Source organism: Pelodiscus sinensis, chromosome 1 (assembly GCF_052426305.1).
Source record: "Pelodiscus sinensis isolate ZL-2025 chromosome 1, ASM5242630v1, whole genome shotgun sequence".
Taxonomy (NCBI): domain Eukaryota; kingdom Metazoa; phylum Chordata; order Testudines; family Trionychidae; genus Pelodiscus; species Pelodiscus sinensis.
The window spans coordinates 129,467,415-129,489,607 of NC_143052.1; the positions used below are offsets into that span (position 1 = coordinate 129,467,415).

A 22,193-nucleotide genomic window follows, 5' to 3' on the forward strand; every position below is an offset into this window, starting at 1 on the left:
GCAGTAGGAGGAGGGAAGAAAGAGAGAGAGAGAGAGAGACGGAGCGAGAGACCTCAGGAGAGAAGACTGATGAGGAGGAGAGACCTGAAAATCCCGTCTTATGACGGGCTAATTGGCTAGTTATGGAAGAATTTGTAATAGTTATTTTAATCTTAGAATATTTTGTACTGATCTGTTTTTATAAAAGTAACAGTGTGATCCTTGCTTGTGTGAAGCAACTATGTTATTTTTGTTTTTGTCAGCAAAGAATATGAATGTCTGTTTCAAAAGAGTTTAGTCTGAAGGCCAGCTCTGCATGCAATGGTCAGAGGAGGGGCCGGAGATTTGCGGGCACAAAGGAACTATCAAATGGGCCCACAGTATTCTGTGATGGATAAGAGGCAGACTGGCAATGCTCAAGCTAGAAGCAAGCATTCCCAACATGTGAAGATAACAAATCCCAACAAAACCAGGGAGTGGCAATATCCAGAAAAGTTATCTGCAGACTGATAGTAAACAACAATGAAAACAATCTCCAGATAAACATATGTTGCAAAGTGATAGATTACAACACAATGAAGCAAAATCCATAGATTTGCATGAGAAGGGATTCCTATCAAAGATGGGGTATTGTGCATGGTCCTTTGGGTCTTCATCCTGCTAAGACTGAAGTGACAGAAGCTCAGCTTCCTCCTCCCACAAGGTGTGACTTCTGCCCCCCACTGGAGCTAATGGAGTGGTCCACAATTTCACTCTGTCAGAATTCCAGTAGACTACATTAAAATATTTCAGCTGTTCTCCTATAAATCCTACAGGGGACCCAACAGCCATGCTGCTCTGATTTGCAGCCTGGCCCCATTCCTGAGCCCCTTTCTGCACCTTAGACCCCTCATTCCAGCCCAACCCCTTGCCCCAGCCTGGTAAAAATGAGCAAGTGACAGCAGGAGGGAGGGGATGTGGTGAGTGGCAGCAGGGCCTCAGGAAAAGAGTGGAGGTAGGATACACGTGTTCGGTTTTCTAATATTAGAAACTTGGAAACTTTAGATGGGCCCATTATCCTCATGAAACTCAGTGCAACTCTGGCCAAGAGGGAGGATGAGGCTGCAGTGCCAGGGCCACTCAGGTCAGTGCTGCCAGGTGCCACCTCGCCCACCTTACAGAAGCAGTGCTCACTGCTGCAGCCCCATGCATGGCAAGGCAGGAGGGAGGGAGCCAGTCTGGGCTTGGGAGAAGGGTGGACTTGAGTCTCAGCTGGGTGGCTCAGTGCTGGGCTCGGGGCATGGTGGAAGATAGGACAGCAGGGGATGCTGGGGACCTCACCCTGTGCCTGGCACTGCTCCTGAGCCAACTGGCCCAGCAGCCCATGAGTGCCAAAAACAACAGCAGCACAAGCGACTCTGGAGCAAGTTGTGGAGCCCTGGGGTATGGGAGCCTGCCTCCCTTCCCATCACAAGTGGGCTGCACTCGGCCTCGCATGAGCCAAAGCAGCCCCTGGACCAGGGGATGGACCACCCGAAAGGCTGTGACCAGGGCTGAGCAGGCAGGACCCTTGGGAGGTGGAATCTGCCCAGGCTGGACTGTCAGGCAGTTTTGCTGGTCCCCGAACAGTGTCTGGGGCAGGGAGCGTGTGCAAGGGCAGAGACTGTGGGATGCAAAATGGCATGATGATGTCACTCTGTCATCCCACAAGAAAAGTTTTTTTTAATATACAGAGGGAGATGTGGGAGCTGAGTCAAGGATAAAGATAGTTACTGGAAACAGCCCTGAGCAGCATTACATTCCCACTTGATTCTGTGTATCTTGGACCCTCTCTGTCATTTTCTTCCACCTATCCTTCTTCTGCAGATCCCATCTGGGCAACAAATGGCTTGCCCAGCAGCAGAATAAAACTGGCATGATTCTGACTGGTCTCACTCTGCAGTGAGCAGAACAAAAGGTACAGAACAGAACAGATCCTTCTCTGCAAGACTGTCCAGCAGTAAATCTCTTCAAGGTGGAGGAAGAGATCCCTAATCCCTCCCTGAACTGAACCTCATGGAATAGGCCAGTGTCCGGGGGAAGGGGAGGAGACATGAAGCTGCCCCCATAGCTCTTACGGCAGTGTTTCTTAAACTGTGTTCCATGACACACTGGTGTGCCGCAAGACAGTCGGAGGTGTGCCACAGAGAACAAGCGTTCAAAATGGTGACCCTTAAAGGGGCAGGCAACTTTTTTTTTTTTTTTGCTCAATAACTTTCCCCCATGATCCTTTTTTTTTGGGGGGGGGGGGGAGGGGAGGTCAATAACTTTTCCTCGCCCCCCTCCCCCCCCCTTTTTTTCTTTTCTTCTCAACAAAAAACCCTTGGTGTTACTTATAAAAAAAATTGTTTGGTGTTACTCGGTCTTAAAAAAATTTAAGAAACACTGTCTTAGGGAGTCTGTCCAGAGTGGATTCTCTGGTGTACAGTAAGGTTAGTGAGCGGACTGAAACCCCTTCCAAAGTTAGCGCACCGATGAGGTTCCTTTACCATGTGGATTGTCAGGTGCTGATTCAGGTTGGAGCTCCGGCAGAAGCTCTTCCCGCACTCAGTGCATTTGTAGGGCTTCTCCCCCGTGTGGATCCTCTGGTGCTGGATAAGCGTGGAGCTCTGGCAGAAACGTTTCCCGCACTCGGTGCAACGGTAGGGCCTCTCTCCAGTGTGGGTCCTCTGGTGCTCACTGAGTGAGGAGCTCTGGCTGAAGCATTTCCCACAAGTGGGGCACTGGTAGGGCCTCTCCCCAGTGTGGATCCTCTGGTGTTTGATCAGGTCCGAGCTCTGCAGAAAGCGGCTCCTGCATTCAGAGCACTGGTAGGGTTTCTCCCCCATGTGGCTCCTCTGATGCTGCACCAGGGCCGAACTGCTCCGGAAGCTCTTCAGGCAGTCAGCACATTGATAGGGTCTCTCTCCCAGGTGCGTGGTCTGGTGCTGGCTCAGATTGGAGCTCCGCCCAAAGCGCTTCCCACACACAGCACACTGGAACGGCGTCTCTCCTGTGTGCACCCGCTGGTGAGCGATCAGGTCAGAACTCTGGCGAAAGCTCTTCCCACACTCAATGCATTTATAGGGCTTCTCCTGCAGGTGGGTTCGCTGATGTCTGGTAAGTGTTGAGCGCAGACTGAAGGTTTTCCCACACTCGGGGCATTCGTAAGGTCTCTGGCCTGTGTGAGTCCTTTGGTGCTGAATCAGATTTGACCTCCGGCTAAAGCTCTTCCCACAGTCGGGACATTTATGAAGTTTTTCTCCAGTAATAGGCCTCCGCTGGGCAATGATGTTTTTGAGTTTCCTGAAACACCTCCCTTGGGGAGAAGAGTCAATCCATTTCTTTCCTGGATGGGGGTTTCTCTCCTGATTTTCTATCTCCCACTCATCCTCACCGTCATCTGTCCAGTCAGAGGTCTGGGAACCTTTCCTGCTGGATGTTTCTGACAATGCTAACTTTGACTCCTCTGTCTGAAGACTCTTCTGCTGTGGATTCTCCTCCTCATTTTCACTCATTTTCACCTGCTGGCATGAAGAGAATCAACACATTATTCATCTCTGTGCCTAGGGGAAAGGCTGCCTCAGCCAAGGAAATCACAAGTTGTCACAAATCTGAAAACTTTACAGTCTGGCTTAGTATACGCTGCAGGGGTATGTCTAGACTGTATCCCTCTGTTGGCAGAGGGATGCAGATTAGGCAGGTCGACATTGCAAATGAGGCAGGGTTTTAAATATCCCGTGTCTAATTTGCATAAAAATGGCCGCTGCGTTTTGCTGGCTCAGCACTTTGTCGGCAAAAAGCGGCAGTCTAGAGGGGGATCTGTCGAGAAAGAAAGCCTTTTTCGACAGATCCCTTATGCCTCCTGCAAGGCTTTCTTTCTCGACAGATCCCCCTCTAGACTGCCGCTTTTTGCCGACAAAGTGCTGAGCTGGCAAAATGCAGCAGCCATTTTTATGCAAATTAGGCACGGGATATTTAAATCCCTGCCTCGTTTGCAATGTCGACCTGCCTAATCTGCATCCCTCTGCCGATAGAGGGATGCAGTCTAGACATACCCCAGGGTTTTTGCGCAAGAAGCCTTTTGTGGAAGCGTTCTTGCGCAAAAACTTCTTCCACAAAAGCACATCTAGACCTCAAAGTTCATCGCAAAAGTGATGTGCTTTTGCGCAAGAGAGTGTCCACACTGCATGGATATTCTTGAGCAAGAAAGCTCTGATGGCCATTCTGTTAATGGCAATCAGAGCACCTGTGCTTTTTCGGATAGGGGTTTCTTGTGCAAAAAACCCTTCGGAGCATCCACACCTGCCTTTTTGCGCAAGAGCTGTAGTGCTAAAAGGAGTTATTCCTCGTGGGGAGAGAAATAACTCTACCAGCAAAAGCCCTCTGTTCTGACGATTTACTTGCGCAAAAACATGCTTGAGGTGTGGATGCTCCGCCGGTTTTTGCACAAAACCAGCTATTTTTGTGCAAAAAATTTGTAGTGTAATCATAGCCCTTGATCCTAAGCTTGTCAAAGTCAAAAGCAGTCATTCCAATCATGTCCACGGGTGCTGAATCAGACCCTTTGATAAGATCATAAAACAGGAGAAAAAAAAACACCTGAGCTTTTTATCACAACCTGAACCAATCCCTCTGTCTGGACAGACACCAATCTGTTGTGAATGAACCCACCTCTGGATCCCACATGCTACTTAGATCTGGGTAGTGATTAGTTGCTGTTCCCGGTTGCCGTGTCTTGCCATCCTTCCAAGGGACGTGGGGCTCTGTGGGTTAAACCCATAACCAGGGCCTTCGCCCACCCAAGCACTTATTTGCTACAGGTGTGTCTGCATTGGAGTGGCACATCTATGGCACTGCAGCTTCACTACTGTACTGCTATAGTGTAGATGCTTCCTACATTGAGTGAAGGGCCTCTTTCCTCAAAGTAGGTAATCCACTTCTTTGAAGGGCAGTAGCTAGGGTGACAAATAATGCTTCTGTCAACCTACCTGTGTCTACAGCAGGGTTAGCTTGACCTAACTATGTTGCACAGGGCACAAAACTTTTAACAGACGTGAGTGATGTCCCCTCTACAGCACCATCTAGGGGACACTCTAAGATGCTCGGCTAACCTCTTCAGGGAAAGTGTGGCAAGCAAATGAGAAATACAAGCTTCACCAAGGCATTTCTGAATCACAGCCATTGTTACTCCTCAGAAAGCACTAGAGTTATAAATCCTTGCAAAATAACAAACAGTTCTGCAATGTTTCCACCTCATCCTCTTACATTGCTCTTACCACACAAGTCCAGGGCCTGGTCAGCATTTCAAACCTAAGTAGACTTGTCCTCGCTCTCTAGCCCAAGTTTCTGACTTACAGTGGTGGTTGATCCCTTTGCTCAGAAAAGCCCCTTCCTTTTTAAATACACTGTTTCTTTTTGCTCATCTGCTCTAAATGGGATTTCCAGCCTCTTGCCCCCAATAAGGCTTCTCTGGAGAATCTGCTGTCCCATGGCAGTGGGCCCGTAGTTGAGATAACAACCAAAGTTGATGGCCCACAAGTGCTCCATGATGGCTTCACAGCCATAGACGCCACTAAGTGTAGACTACAGAGCCTATGCTGGCTCCTGGTGTAGATGCACCACATGCTGACTGAAGGAGATTTTCTGCCACTGCCAGTGCAGGAACACTATCTCTGAACAATGTTAGCCTTGCTGACAGAAGGCCTCTTCTGATAGTACAGCAGGGTCTATACTGTAATGTTGTTAGCACAGTTATGTCAGCTAAGGTATGTGGGGTTTTTCACACCACTGAGCGACACAGCTATGCTGGCATACATTTTAAGTATAGACAAAGCCAAAGTCATTCAAACACTAATACAAAATGGATGTTCTAATCCAAATACAAGGTTCTGCTATTAAATAAAGGTCACAATGAAGGTTACAATCCAAGATGGCAGTGGCAATACAAAATAGAGTTCACAGTTTGGTACAGACATACCCCACTCGGCCCCACCTTTCCTCAGAACATCCCCAGAAGCTGACCCAATGCTATGGAACTCTCTGCCCTAGAATAAAGTTATGATCATGGTCATCACCGCCTTTAAAACTCTGGCTTACAGGAAAGTTTTTGCTACAATACACTTTGCAGGGAAGGGAACGCTTAGCAGTCTGTGAGGACTGATGTTAAACCATGATTGGCATCTGCTTGCAGCTTATTCTAACAGCTGCTACAGTACTAAAATTAGAGATGGTCTACAAACAAAAATTGCACTAAATATGCAATTTTGATATCTGTTAGATATTTGTCCTCAATTGGGACAAAAAGCTGAAATATTAAAATGTTTTGCTGTACAAAAAGTTCAGAAAAGTTTCAGTTAAATGCCTACACACTTCTTTTGGACATTTTTCACTGAAATATGTTGAAATTTCTGAATCAAAATGTTCTGTTTTGGTTTGTTGAACCCCATGGAAAGGCCTTTTTTCAAACACATTTTCACATTGAACTGTGACTGCCTAAGCTGCTGTGGTACTTCAGAGGAACAGCAGTAAGGGGTGCTGACGGCCTCCTTGCATCCCTGGCCAAGGCGGGGGAGAAGGGGGAGCCCAGCTCTGTGCTCCCTAAAGGTGGAGGGCCTCAAGCAGAAGGGGTGGGGCTGCGGCTGGGGCAGCCCCAAAGTGAACCACTGTGTCTCCCGCCAGCATTTTGAGCAGCACAAAGCACACGGTGCAGTGCTCTGCCAGTGATTTAAAGGGCCAGGATTCCAGCCTTTGCTGCTGCTACAATAGCAGCAGTGGCAGGTGGGAGCCCCGTGCCCCTTTGAATCACCGGACCCCATGGCAACTGTCCCCCATCCCACCCCAGTCAGCAGGCCTGGTTGCAGTTCGCCCCCCATGTAGCATGCCTTTCCTCTATGGTTTCAGAGGGGTAGCCAAGTTAGTCTGTAACAGGAAAAACTTTAAAAACAACAAACAGTTTAATAGCATCTTAAAGACTAAATAGTTATAAAGAGGCTGATAAGAACCATTAATTAGCACTTGGAAAGGAAGATGACCAACAGCAGATTCTAAACAGACATCAAGACAGGATTCCTGGCTGACCTACACCTTTCATGATGCATTACAGTCATGAAACATGGCACATAGCCATGATGTCCTCCTGAGGTTCTACCAAAAGGGAGGCAGTGGTGCATCATGGGAGAGATAGTCCAGCCAAGAGCCTGGCCCACAGAAGAGAATGGGGGCATGAGACACCTGAAATACAACTTCCAAGAACATAGAAAACAGTTAAAGTATCCCACAATAAACAGTTTGATTCACTTCAACAAACTCAATTGTTTATATTTGGGTTGACCCAACACAAAACAAAATATCTTATTTTGATTTTTCTGATAAAAAATGAAGAATACTGGCAAAGTCTAAATTTCCTTTAAAAAAAATGTTGATTTTTTTTTGGTTGCAAACTGAATTTTTTGTTGAAAACAAACAAACAAACAAAAACATGTTGATGGAAGATTCCTGGCTGGGTCTAACAGAAATAGATGAGACAAGACAGAAAAAGGTGAGTTCACAACAGTTATGTTGGAATCCCAGTGTTTTTATTCCACCCACTGATGGCTCCTGGAACTTATACTTCACCTGGAATCTCTCTTGGGATCTCCCTGTCTATAGAGGCATGAAGACTGGGGGACACATGGCTCTTTCCCTCATTGCATCTAAGAGCTTGCAGCAGTTTGTGGAGCCTGCAACCCTGCTCCAGGGACATAAAACAGGTGGCTATTGAATTATTAAATGCTTGAATATGTGTTACAAATACAATGTGAACATTTTAAACACAGCCCTTTTATTTGCTGGAGGAGAGGGCCAGAAGGCAAAGGCAGAAGCAGGATCCATTGGGAGTGCTAGATTTAAAATAATAATGTTATACTGGAAGGTGTCAGTGGCTACCATCTAGCCATCTTTGATCAACTGATCAGTTATTAGGGTGTGTCTAAACTACATGCCCCTGCCAACAGAGGCATGTAAATTAGACATACTGACGTAGTCAATGAAGCGGGGATTTAAATATCCCCCGCTTCATTAGAATAAAAATGGCCGCTGCATTGTGCCGGCTCAGCTGGTTGTTGGCACAAACCGACAGGGATCGGTTGACAAGGAAAGCCTTTGCCGACCGATCCCTTATACTTCGTGAAGGCATAAGGGATCGGTCAGCAAAGGCTTTCCTTGTCGACCGATCCCCGTGTTGACTGCCGGTTGTGCCGATAAACAGCTGTGCCGGCACAACGCAGCAGCCATTTTTATTCTAATGAAGCGGGGGATATTTAAATCCCCGTTTCATTGACTATGTCGGTATGTCTAATTTACATGCCTCTGTCGGCAGAAGCATGTAGTCTAGACATACCCTTAGAGATGTGATTAAAATCCATAGGTGGGGAATCATTTAGCCCCTGAAGAGGGCTATATGTAAAGAGCAATTAAATCTCCTTATGGAGTGAGATGACTATAGGCAATAGACGCTATTCCCCAAGGCAATCAATTGCATGACACAGATTGAACAGGGTTAAACTGTGTAGTCTGAGATATTTCTCTTGGACTTATTGCAATGCAGGATCTAGAGGATTGGTTTTGACAAGCTGTGTGTTTGTGTCAAAGACAACAGGAAGCAAGAAGCCATTGTGTGAGTGACTCTGAGAAGGAGAGAGACAGCTCCTTTGGGCACAGAACTTGTTGAAAAGGTAGGCTTGAAACCTGAGCGAGGATTTGCTGCTACTGTGTGTTCCTACTGTGTGCAGGGAAACAGGATTTTTTTGTATACTTTCTTTGTACCTAAACAGGAGTGCACCTGATTCATACAATTTATCCTCCTAACAGAAACAATCCTGAAACCCCCCAATATTGGCTTAGCTCTTGGGACAAAGTAGCAAAAACAATATTCCCTGAGGTAAATCCCAATGAACCACCCTGTTGGCTCTTGAGTGACTGTTAAACTAAACTTTGGAGGACCCTAAGGGATGGCTGCTTGGCTCTTCCTGAACAGGCTAGTGACTCCCAGAGACTGACATAAACTATGAGTTATACGGGCCTGGGGTGTCTGTGCCCCACTAATATTCAGAGCACTGGGGCCTGGCTCCACCAATGTTTGGGACCAGGCCTCTTCCCCAATCCCTCCCACTGTCCCCATGTCCCTCCCCCATCCTCCTTCCTTGGCCAAGGCCACAAGCTCTCCTCTCCCCAGCCCAGACAAGCCCTGAGCGCACACACATCCCTCCTGCCTGGAGGAGACAGAAGATACACTGTGCCCACCCAACCAGCTCTGGGGAAACATCACAGCATTTCTTGAGTCAAAGATATAGCCCAGGAAGAGTTTTGATATAGCCCAGGAAGGTTCTGGAGCAGCTTAGGTAGCAGTATTTGCTACTCTGCTGCCCAGCTACCCCATGGAACACCTGCATGGAACATATCAAAAGTATCTTTGAATCAAGAGATGCTTTTCCCCAGAACTGGCAGAACTACCATGGCAGTGGCCAGGGCCTCTGGGGCCTTTTAAATCACTCACACCCCTGGATAATTGCCCCTTCTATCTACCTGCCCCTATCAATGGGCTGGGCAGGAGAGATGGGGTGGCTCCTCTCCCAGAACTTGCAGCTCCTGGCAGCAAGAGGGCTGGGGGGAGTCCAGCCATGTGGCAGCCTGCCTGCACTCCAAATTCCTCATCCCTGGACCCATTCCAGAGCCCGAACCCCCAGCCAGAGCCCTCACCTCCTGCACCCCAAGCTTCTGCCCCAGCCTTAGGCCTCCTCCAATACTCTGAATCCCTCATATCTGGCGCCACCCCACAGCCCTTATCCGCACATCCCAATGCTCTGCCTGAGCCCTGAATCCCTCCCACACCCCAAATCCTCCTGAGCCGCAGCCCCACCCTAGAGTCCACATCCTCAGCCAGATCCCTCATCCTTCCCACTCCGTATTGTGCAATAGAAGGAAACTGTTAAACACTTAACAGTTTCCAGTAGGGATATTAGCTAGTGTGCAACTGAATAGACATGTAATCACAAGATATTTTAGCAGTTACATGACTATTTGATAATCCCCAGGGGCAAGTCCAGCAGCCAGTGTGCTCTGGCCCCACTCCTTGGGAGCCCCCCTCTCACTCCATGCTGCTGCCTCTGTATCAGAGGCAGCAGCGCTGGGTGGCAGGTGGGAGCCAGTCTGGGAGGGGGGCCAATTTAAAAACCAGCTTCCCGTGCAGACCGGTTCCCACCTGCTACCCTGTGCTGCTGCCTCTGATACAAAGGCAGCAACATGGGGTGACAACAGCCCGTCAGTGTGAGGTCTGAGCTTCCTGTGAACAAAGGCTGCTTTATGGCAGCTTTCCCTGCCACCACACCCGTTGGTGCCCCCAACATCAACTCCTGTTACCCTCACCTGCTGCCTCTTTAAGGGGGGGCAGGTGGGTCCACGGAGCTGGCACATGTGGGAAGCCTGCTTGAAAGCTGGTTCCCCTTGTGTATCAGCTCCTGCTTGCCCCTCTCACCCTCCCCGCTGCTGCCTCTCTATCAAGCAGGCGGATCCAGTGCTTTTGGGGAGCCAGCTTTTAAGCCAGCTCCTCACAGGTACCAGCTCCTGCTCCCCCCACCCCTTGCTGCCTCTGACACAGAAGCAGCAAGAGGCCAGGAGTGCCTGTAGTTGACAAGATTACCCGATGAGCCCAGGCTTATCGATTAATCGTGTCATCTACACATAAGCTATGTCTAGACTGCAAGCCTCTTTCGAAAGAGGCTCTTTCGGAAGATACTTTCGGAAGAGCCTCTTTCGAAAGAGAGCGTCTAGACTGCACGTTGAACTTTCGAAAAAGCGGCTTGCTTTTTCGAAAGAAAGCACCCAGTGAGTCTGGATGCTCTCTTTCGAAGAAGCCCTATTTACATTCAAGAACGCCTTCTTTCGAAAGAGGAACTTTCGAAAGAAGGCGTTCTTCCTCGTAAATTGAGGTTTACCGCCATTGAAAGAAAAGCCGCGTTCTTTCGATTTAATTTCGAAAGAACGCGGCTGCAGTCTAGACGCAGGTGAGGTTTTTTCAAAAAAAAGGCTACTTTTTTCGAAAAAACCCCTGAGTCTGGACACAGCCATAGACATCCCTACTGTGCAGTGCCTTTTTACATTCTTGTGTGTGTGTGTGTGTGTGTGTGTGTGTGTGTATATATATCGGCTTACTAGGCAGGTGTGTGTCTGAGGGGGGCTTGGGCCGCTTCCAGGCACCACCCAAAATTATACCAACCTGGCACGCATGGACACTGGGAGCGTTCATCGCGATCACGGCGCGATCCCTTTCCAGCCACAGTTCAGGCGTCAACCCCCTTGTGCTGAGCAGCTCCTGGTTTCTGCGCTGTCCTCTGCCCCCGCCCCGGGCGCTATTGCTCTGCTGTGGCTCTGCCCCGGGCGCTGCTGCCGCGGCTCGCCGCTCCGCCGGGACCCATGCCCTGAGCGCGTCAGTGGAGGGGGCTGTTTTCCCAGGAAAGGAAGCGTCCGCCGCTTGGGGACCCATGGCGCTGGGAGGGAAATGTGGCTGAGAACAGGAAATTCCCGTTTTCATTGAGCCCTCCCTCTGAGCCTTGCAGCTCCTCTCTAGGGCATGGTGGGTTAAGAAACTCTGTGGTTTTAACCCCAGCCTCCCCAGATTTTAGACAGTCATCTTCCCTATTCTTTCCCGCTTTCTGCACAGCATGTGCCGATCTCTGCACCCTCGGTAGGCATCAGCCCCAGGGCTTCTCAGGGAATTCCTTCCCCGTCTTCCTTGATCACACTGGAGCTGCGGAGAGGAGAATGATTTTATTGGGTGCTCGCTCCAAACAACCTCCCTGAGCTGCTGAAGAACTAAACTCGATCTTTACAAACATTACAGCCCTTCCACCAGAACCATGCCCAAATACCCCCACCGGCTTCCCAGTCATTTCAGAACCAAGTACAGTAAGCGGTGCTAGTTTTTAAAACTTGCTCACAGATCAGTTCCTTCTCCAGTGACCTCGTCCTGACTTTGTTATGTTGGCTTTGGATCCACAGATGTGCTTAGCCCAGTGTTTACCAAATGGTGTTTGTTCCACAAAGAGAAAATAAGGGTTCTGCAAGAAAATTCCGTTACAACAATATTTTATGATTTAAAAAAATAATAATTAATAGTATGTGATTTTTGTTTTTAAATATGTACAATTAAACTAAATGTTGATCTCATGACCTTGTTTAGCATTTGTTTATTATTATCCTGATCTATTTGTGGTCTACTTTTTCAGCTCCATATATTAGACTGTTATTGGGGTTCCGCAAAATTTTTTCGAGTTTAAAAGAGTTCCATGGCCAAATAAAATTGGGAAACACTGGTTTAGCCTATTGAATATGCTACATAAGTTTTTTACTCTCTACCGCCCCCCTAAATTTTATGAAGAGAAGCTAAAGCAACTGGGACTTCAGTTTAGAAAAGAGAAGACTAAGGGGGGATATGATAGCGGGATATAAAATCATGAGTGGTGTGCAGAGGGTGAATAAAGAAAAGTAATTTATTAGTTCCCATAATAGACGAACTAGAGAACATCAAATGAAATTAATGGGTAGCAGGTTTAAAACTAATAAAAGTTGAATACAGTGCGTATTCAACCTGTGGAACTCCTTGCCAGAGGAGGCTGTGAAGGCTAGGACTATAACAGAGTTTAAAGAGAAGCTAGATAATTTCATGGAGGTTAGGTCCATAAAAGGCTATTAGCCAGGTGATAGAAATGGTGTCCCTAGCCTCTGTTTGTCAGAGGCTGGAGATGGATGGCACGAGACAAATCGCTTGTTCATTGTCTTCGGTCCACCCCCTCTGGGGCATCTGGCATTGGCCACTGTCGGCAGACAGGCTACTGGGCTAGATAGACCTTTGGTCTGTCACAGTACGGCCATTCTTATTTTCTTATGTTATGTTCTAAATTCTTGTGGGCTATTCTCCAAGGAGCTATGGAAGCAGGAAGCACACTGTGAACTGCAAATGCACACCACAGTGGCAGTCTGAATACAGTAGGTCTAGTCCATCTTTTACTTCTGGCCTAGGCAACCACACTGGAAAAGCACATTAGCTGGATGTTTCTGCTAAAATAATCCGCAAGAACAATTCCAATGTTGACATTTACATTATCGTAATTAATTTCCTAATATCCTATTTGCGTGAATAGAGCAGTTCATCAATCTCTTACTGCTATTGTTTAGCTTACCTCTGCCATCTGGTGCCATGACTGTAGAACTCCAGGGCAGACACTACCTAAATCCATGGGAGGAGTTCAGTACCAGCTGCAAAATTTTTCCTTCCACCTAACACTGTCTATTCCAAGGGCTAGGTTGGCATAGCTATCATACAATCATAGAACACTAGAACTGTAAGGCAATTTATTCCAGTGTTTCACCACCATGACAAGACATTTTTCCCAAAGTCCAACCTAAACCTCCTTGGCTGCATTTTAAGCCCATTGCTTCTTGTCCTATCATCAGAGGCCCAGGAGAACAATTTTTCACAATGTGGATTTTTCACTTATCACTTGATGATCACCTATTCTGTTCATTCCCTCTGAAGCATTCTTGGAAGGCAGGATACTGGGCTAGATTATGTGAAGTGTTAATCCATAAGCAACTATACTTACTGGTTACCATTAACCAGTGGGGCCTGGAGCAGCTCACTCCCCCCCCCTCCTTTCCGGCCTGTGGTGGGGAAGCAGGGGGCCTGCTTTTAATTGGCTAACTGGTTAAACATAATGTTTACTCAGTTAATTAATTACACAGGATTTGACATGCCTAAACTAGATGCCTACATGCCTAGGATTCTTGGTCTGAGCCAATTTCATGGTTTTGTGCCAATGTAACTTGTGATCACAGACCAGCCCAAAGTCAGCACCACAGCAATTCACATTTCAAAGATTTTCTCTGCAAGGGCTAAAAACATAAACATATTTGTTTTAATAGAAAAAGATTAAATTCAGCAGATACGAAGGTGCTTCCAAGTGCTTCCTAGAAAATTAAGGCATAACTACACTGCTGACAGGGGTACCTAAGCTAAACTGAATCCCTTTGTAGACAGCTATAGGTCAGTGGAGGAAATCTTCCATAAACCCAGCTACTGTCTCTCTGGGAGATGCATTACCTCTAATGTTGGTACAGGTAGTGTCTACATTAAAGTACTACAATCACACAACTACAGTGGTGCTACTGTTGTGTTTTAAATGTACATAAAACCCTGTCACTAAAATTATCCTGGCAAACATCACAGGGGAGGACGGTTATTATGAATCGTCTTTGTTACTGCTGAGACTCTTGTGGACTGTAAGCTTTCTGGAAGCAAGACTATCTTCGTCACTCACCACAACTGCAGCTCTAAACCATATGCCAATTTAATTTTCTAGGAAGCACTTGAAAGCGCCTTTGGGTCTGCTGAATTTACATCCTATTCTTTACTTAGCATAGGTTTTGTGGAGAATTTTGCTTCTGGTTTTTATGCACTGCCACTGTGAACTCAGTATTTAGGGCCCTGTGTGAGCACATCCTCACAGGAATAACAAGAAAAAAATGTACCATGAGTTAATAAGCAGCTAGGAAGACATAGATATGCCAAGTACTGACAGTTACAAAATGGCAATTTTAATTTTGCAGCTGTCTAGCCATAAGTCCCTCTGTCTTTGGTACTGGACCTGCTTGTTGGTCCTGTTTAGAACTTTAACCATAATTCATCATGGAAATGCTTCCACTATGGCCAAGCTGTAGAGATTCTACAGCCAATAGAAGTTGAGGGGCCTGGAAGAAGACAAGACACAAGAAGGGTCTTAGGACTATGGTGCACTGTGGGGAAACTTTACTGCTATGCGCACACACATACACACATACGCATCCCAGGAAGCTTCTTGCTTTGCAAAAGACTTATCAGTTTGCTGTCCATTGGAAACCCAAGAGGCTCTCTGATACTGTGCTTACAGATCAGTGATCAGAAGAGAATGGGTTAATGGTGATCTGAGCTGTAGCCATTTGCAAAGAAGGGGTCATGGCTTCAATTTTCAGCAGGATGCAAGCAATTAGTCGAGTCACTACTTGGGGAGCAGGAGCCGGTGCTGGGGGGAGCCAGCTTAAAAGCTGGTTTCCCCCAGCACCATCTCCATGGTGCTGGTGCGCAACGGGGGACCGGGCACAAGCTGGGACTCAGCTGTCGCGGCTCACACCCGGTCCCAGGAGCTGCGTCTCTGCTTTTGAAACGTAGCAAGAGCTGCAGATGCTTAAATTTCTTTGAGGAGTGCTCATAGGCCACACCTTTCTCCTAGGCATTTCTTATAGCTTAGTGTTTCAGCACTAAGCGGCTACATTGTAGGCATAGAGAAGGGACCCAGCAATCTTAGCTGCATGACATTGGGAACCAATTTCTATGTAGGCTAAACTTGGTAATGTCATTTTTATGTCAAACATTTAATCATTTGAATCAGTAGAGTCCTTGCTGTAGTTTAATATTAAACAACTCACAATAAACTTCTGGTGTATGCAAACAACAAAAAATGCTGACCTCGAGCGAACTCTCTCACATGTCATAGGTTTGTACTGAAGTAGTCACCACTAAAATGAGCACTCTGTCCCTTTCGAGATCAGATCAATTATAACTTCTCCCTTGGGCAAGAATAAGCAGTTTTAGTCTCCCTTTATGATTTTTGTAATTATGTGAGTTGTCACCAATATAGTTATTTTTTATTCAGATTCCTGTTTGTTACGCTGGTGCAACCTTGTTATCTTCAGTGAGTTTGTGCCAGCATAATTGGAGGCAGACTAAGGTCCAAAGCAAGTGAGAGGCTCCCCACCCTTTCTGCCTGTGCCCCCCACCTCTTTCTGCCCCTTCCCTGGGGTTGGGGCCTACCCCTGTTGCACCTACGGGCTCTTCATTTCACTGCCCCCACAATAGCCCTTTAACCCCTTTTGTTCCTTTCTGCACCATCCTTGACTGTGCCCCCAACACCATAGAAACTCTTTCCCCCTGCCACAGCTCCAGGGCTGCAGCAGGCGGTGAGAATTCCTTCATTCCCAGGTCTGCAGGCAGGTCTGGGTGCTGGGGCTTCCCATGCTGCCCGCCCTCCCTCCCCACTTCCATAGTGGACAAATGGGAGGCGCTGGGGTCTTCTCCCTTCCTCCCTATTGCTTCTGATAGAGAGTCGGCTTGGGCACAGGGGCTTCCCTTGCCAGTCTGCAATTTTTGTGGGGGACTGGGCTTCCTTGCCCTGGGGCATCTGCTGGGGACAGGGAGCTATTGGGGGAGCTTCCCCCATCCCATGGTTTCAGTTTGGGTGTGTTTGGGTTAAGGGGGAGGCTTCCTCTGTCCTGTAGTTTTGGACAAATATGGGGTCGGGAGCTGCTGGAGAGTGCTTCTCCTGCCTGGCACTACTGCTGTGGAGCGGGATCAGGGTGTGGAGACATCCCCTGCCCCTCTGGTGGTTGGGGGTCTGGACTTTTGCCGTCAACCACTGGCATAATGAAGGGGAGTATTTGACCTTAAGCTGTCAGTCTCTGGCTGAAAAAGCAGACAAGTAGTTAGTACTGTCTGTGTGGAAGTTTTCCAATAAAGGTGCCATTAAATGAGCTAGCGTCTGATTCTAAATGCAGTGGTGCTCTGAAAAGTGGCTCTGTAAAACTTGAATTGTGAGGTTCCATATTTGTGTATCTCTGCATATCCACAAAGAGCAAGTCTATTGAGTGAGACTATTGAATAAGTTTTCAGACAGGAACATCAATTTAAGCTTTTGATGTAATAGCTACTGATTTATTACACTCTCAGGTTTGCATGCTCTACATCTGCTTAAATCAGTTTACATTGGAAGTAAAATATTTTCTCTCTCCTCAGGATTGTGACATGCTTGCTTACCATAATTACGGGCACTGGGCTTTGTATTTTATTGAAAAGGTATGAGCACACTTCTACATCTATGTGCTATCCATTCCAGGTCGATGAATATTCTTATATTAATAAACTTCAGAGGAATAGCCAAGTTAGTCTGTAACAGGAAAAACTTAAAAAACAACAAATAGCACCTCGTAGCACCTTAAAGACTAACAAAACATGGAGATGGTATCATGAGCTTTCATGGGCAAAACCCACTTTCTTCAGATGATTGGAGTATAATAAGTCCAGATGCAAGAATAAATAAGGGAAGGCGGAGGGTTGGGGGGGGGGAGGAAAAAGGGGAGAAAAGGGGAGGGCAGGAAGAAAAAGAGACAGTGAGTAGATAGTACAAATAGTTACAAGAGGCTGTTAAGAACCATTAGCACCTCCATTGTTTGGTTGGTTGTTTAAATCATTAAAAGGTGGAAGATAGTGTGTGAGCCATCCTATATCCCAGTTCAGACCATTAGCATGCTATCTTCCACCTTTAATGATTTAAACAACCAACCAAACAATGGAGGTGCTAATGGTTCTTAACAGCCTCTACTCACTGTGGGTATGTCTACACTACCACCCTAGTTCGAACTAGGGTGGTAATGTAGGCAACTGGAGTTGCAAATGAAGCCCGGGATTTGAATTTCCCGGGCTTCATTTGCATATATCCGGGCGCCGCCATTTTTAAATGTCCGCTAGTGCGGACTCCGTGCCGCGCGGCTACACGCGGCACGGACTAGGTAGTTCGGATTAGGCTCTTTATTTAACAAAATGGGCGGGGGGAGGTGGATGAACTATGGTGAGTCTGCGGAAAGGAGGCAGGAAAGAGAAGAGAGGGTGGGAGAGGGGAGGGGGAAACCTGGGAGGAGGGAGCTAGAAGGGGGAAGCAAGGGGAAGAATTGGGAGGGGAAGCTCAGGGCTCAGGGTTGTGGGTCTCGCCGTATCCCCAATTTGATTTTCATGCAAATCTGCTCCTGGGTTCGCATGTGGCCTTTGGTGGCCAGGCTGGCAGCTATCCTGCCATACATGGCAGTGTTCCTCTGTCTAGTGCAGAGATCATGGACGTTGAGGGCATCCCCCACAAACCTGAATAAGGTCCATGGTCTCCACCCTGGACCAGGAAGGCGCCCGCCTTCTCTGGGCCCTGGCAGGGTCCTGGGAGCTGGCAGACTGCTCCCGGGGAGCAGTGGAGGGCTGGCTGCCAGTGGCTTGCTAGCTCATGTTTTAGGGCCACTGGGTCAGGGGCAGTGACTGCTGGCTCTGGGCTGGCAGGCTTGGAGCTGGCACGGGCACTGTGGCCAGAGTCAACCCCTTTAAGGGCTCCGGGGAGCAGGGAGGGAGAGGAGTGTTCTTGGTTGAGGCTGGAGTGGCCACCATGGCTCCCTGGGAAGGCTGGAGGCCCCCTATTTCGAAATAAGTGTCTACATAGCACTTATTTAGAAATAGCTATTTCGAATTTGGCGTTATTCCTCATGGAATGAGGTTTACCAAATTCAAAATAAGTGCTCTGCTATTTCGAATTAATTTTGAAATAGAGGTTTCGCTGTGTAGACCCTACTTTACTTTTTACTTTGCTGTGTAGACATACCCTTATATTAATAGGCAGCCCTGACAAAAAGAGTTTGGTCTACTTTCCTCCCTTCATCCCTTTCAATGTTTTAAGGAAAATACTGAGTTATAATTTGCAGTGTTTTGTACTTTACTAAAGTGTTTTCCAAAGTGATATTTTAGAAGGAAACAAAATCTAAAAGAATCTAGAGACATTACAGGCATGTAGAGAAATTACTATGATTCGAAAATCAAGTATGTTAAAAACACATTCTAAATTGATTTTGAGATAGAAAGATGTTCCCACTTCTGTAGTCCTTGCATATGCAAAATTCCCATTTAATTAATGTAATTTGTCCCAATTTGTCGTTCAGTAATTAATACAAAACTTTATGTTACAACCTAACTGGGGAGGGTAAGATAAAGCAAGCCCCTTCCTTCCTTTATTGAAAACTTCTCCATGCTACTTTTCTTCCTACAGTTCCCCTTCTAATAGACATGCGTGAACATTTACTTTATATTGAATTTGTTTTGCACGTACAATGAAATGAGATTTCCATGGTAATTTTGCCTGGTAAATCTAGTACTGTATGTATTCAGGCTGAATTTTTCTTTCAATATCTTCAGATCTCTTTGACTAAGATTTGAATGAAAGCCACAAGATAACTATAGAGTTATTTTGTGTTATATATATATAATTACTTTTTATGTAATATGACTTGAGCTACTCTCCTCCTGGGGCCTATAATACACATAATAATAAGATGGTAGCCCACTTGTTCACTTCTCCCATACCAAATCTGGGCATATTGCACATTCTCATATGGACATTTATTGATGGGATCTCCAATATTCTTTTTTAAATGTGTTATTACTAAACTCTAGCAGTCACCTTTGGATACTGTGTCCTAAAGTTCACAATCCTCCTTTGGTTTTTCAGGGTGACTATGAGGCAGCTTTGACAATTTATGACAATCATGTGAGTATAAACCATTTCTGGTGCAGTGAAAAGACATTGTTCAAATGAAATGGTGTACATGTGTTTCATTTTGTATTTGATGTAAAATATATAAAGAAAGGATATAGTTTTCTGGTTTTATTTTGAAATGTTTAATTAGCATTTTACAGTGATTACTCAACTCAGCTGACTAAAGTACAAGTGAAGTTACAGAGGTCCTCCTAAATCTGTGCCAAAACTCTCACATCGTATTTAATGTAGTTCATACCATATTTTATTTTTTTAGAGTTTTCCAATTATTTTATTGGCACCACTTTCATATTCTGTTATCTTTACTCAGGTTGCCAAAGTTCCTATGTAGAAGCATTGGAAAAACAGGGGAAGAAAGATAATCTTTACGGCTACGTCTACACTGGCCCCTTTTCCGGAAGGGGCATGTAAATTTCACGAGTCGTCGTAGGGAAATCCGCGGGGGATTTAAATATCCCCCGCGGCATTTAAATAAAAATGTCCGCCGCTTTTTTCCGGCTTTTAAAAAAGCCGGAAAAGAGCGTCTAGACTGGCCCCGATCCTCCGGAAAAAGTGCCCTTTTCCGGAGGCTCTTATTCTTACTTCTTTGTAAGAATAAGAGCCTCCGGAAAAGGGCACTTTTTCCGGAGGATCGGGGCCAGTCTAGACGCTCTTTTCCGGCTTTTTTAAAAGCCGGAAAAAAGCGGCGGACATTTTTATTTAAATGCCGCGGGGGATATTTAAATCCCCCGCGGATTTCCCTACGACGACTCGTGAAATTTACATGCCCCTTCCGGAAAAGGGGCCAGTGTAGACGTAGCCTACAAGTTTAACATTATATAAAATACTTTTTCTGTAAATCTAAGATGTCAGGATTAAGATCAGAGCTCGCAGGTTAAATACCAACCCAATTACTACTTAAGGTTGTTCTTCCTTAGTAATGTCTTTTCCTTTCAGGCTGATTTGTTAAAATTCTTTGCTGTCTGAAGTATGGAGGAATTTTTCTAAAATAATCCACAGCAAATTAATAAGGAGCCTGTATAAAAGGTCTTGTTGTGCCTGTTTTGGTGTTTAGTTTTTCAAAAATGTCTTGTTACAAAGTAATAGTGGTATTTATGATCCATTTTGTGGAGATCTGGGGAAGATATAACATAATTCTGACAGCTTGTGGTGGTTACACATACAGAGGTTTTCCTTGACACAGCAATTTCATAATATCAACCATAATTTATGAGAGAAGACAGACTGTCCCCACATCATCACAGTTGTCAATAATAATTTTCACAGAGCTCTACTGCTGCCAGTCATGGGGCCCTCATCTGCAGTTTGCTTTAGTAATCATATGCCCCACACACATCCAGAATAATGACTTTGGGCAATATTTTCTGTCATCTTTGTTCAGGAGGAAGTCATTGATGCAATTATTAGACCTGCACCTTATTAATGGGGTCCAGGATATCAGTGACACAAGGGGCATGTCTACACCATGGAAAAGATCGACTTTCCGGAGGTCAATCTTCTAGCATTCAATACAGTGGGGCTAGTGTAGACCCCCAAATCAAATGCTGAAGGCAGTCCCCAAAGGCATCCTGTACGTCTCATTTTGCAAGGAATAAGGGAAGTCAACAGAAGCATGTGCTCCTATCAGCCTACCACAGTGCAGACACTGTGGTGGCTCTGCTTAAGGGAAGCTGAATCCAGCTATGTATTTTGTATAGACCAGGACAAAGTGTATTTGGAGATAATCAATAAAATGTTTGCTAAAAGTGGGAGATTTATCACTGAAACCTAGCTGTAAAGTCTGCTAAGTCCAGAGGTGGTTATTTAAACTTATAATCAAAGTTTCTGGTACTGAATGAAATTGGGAGTTAATGTCAAGTGGCATAATTATGCATGTGGAGTTTTTATTTGAAATCATGTATATTATTCCTAGGTGTAAAGGTGGGACACAGGTGGAATGAAGTTATCCATCTCGCAAAGAAGCACACCAAAGATCATGTTTGGCTTTTCAACGATGTCCACATTCTCATGTGTCTGATAGAGGTCAAAGATCACAAAACCACTAATGAGCTCTTAATGACTCTTTAAAAACTTGCCAAGTAAGCAAGTTAATTGAAATGTTCTTCTGAATAATATTTTCCCATTGTGAGGCACACCAATATAATAATTAATTGCTTCCAGTTTGCTAAGTACCATAATATATTTTTCTGTGATTTAGGATGTCAAAACCAGAATTCCGGTGTCTGTAGGGTGATGATTCTCAAATTAAGATTAGACACACCTCTAGGGTCTAGGGTAGGGCTGGGGTTGAGGGGCTCAGGGCTAGGACAGAAGTTTGGAGTGCAAGGGCTCTATCTGGGGGGTGCAGGCTGTGGGATGAGGCTGGGGTGGAGAGGTTTGGAAGTGCAGGCTCTGGAACAGGGGTGTGGGCTTTGGGGTGAGGCCAGGGATGAGGGCTTTGGGTGCAGGAGCAGAAGGGTGCTCAGGGCTGGGTGGGGGGCTCAAGTTGGGGGCAGGAGAGTAGGATTTCATCTTACCTGAATGGCTGCCTGCTGGGGCCAGTGGGGGAAGGGCCCCTTTCCACCAGCTGCAATAGCTCCCTCCTGGGGCTGGTGGAGAAAGGCTTCCTTATGCTGGCCTCTGCAGCTTCAGGGCTTGGGGAGAGATTTCGCCTCGCTACAGCCCTGAGCATTTGTGTGGGGCTTAGCAGGAAGCTGCATAACCACTTGGGGGAACTTAGATTCCAATATATGTATTAATAGGAATTATATTTAGGAAAGCACAAATTGTGATGATTTTTAAACTTTG

General features: G+C 46.2%; 1 protein-coding gene across 2 annotated transcripts; it reads right to left on the minus strand.

The window, feature by feature from the left end:
- Positions 1-1,660: 1,660 nt before the first annotated feature.
- Positions 1,661-11,696, minus strand: LOC102449744 (uncharacterized). 2 transcript variants are annotated; one of them, XM_006115478.5, is made up of 2 exons: positions 11,231-11,696; positions 1,661-3,500 (listed from the first exon to the last, which is right to left on the minus strand). In XM_006115478.5, the coding sequence occupies exons 1-2, from the start codon at positions 11,543-11,545 to the stop codon at positions 2,388-2,390; spliced, it is 1,428 nt and encodes a 475-aa protein (XP_006115540.4). In that variant the 5' UTR covers positions 11,546-11,696; the 3' UTR covers positions 1,661-2,387. The 2 variants fall into 2 exon arrangements, with proteins under 2 accessions (XP_006115540.4, XP_014425233.4); XM_014569747.4 differs by having other exon boundaries at positions 1,661-3,503; positions 11,231-11,694.
- Positions 11,697-22,193: the final 10,497 nt, after the last annotated feature.

Excerpts from the sequence above, each read along its gene's own strand:
- LOC102449744 (XM_014569747.4), bottom strand. The coding sequence starts at position 11,545 with ATGAAAACGGGAATTTCCTGTTCTCAGCCACATTTCCCTCCCAGCGCC. Across the intron at positions 3,504-11,230 it reads CCAGTGTCCATGCGTGCCAG|CAGGTGAAAATGAGTGAAAA; the intron begins GTTGGTATAATT and ends TCTTCATGCCAG.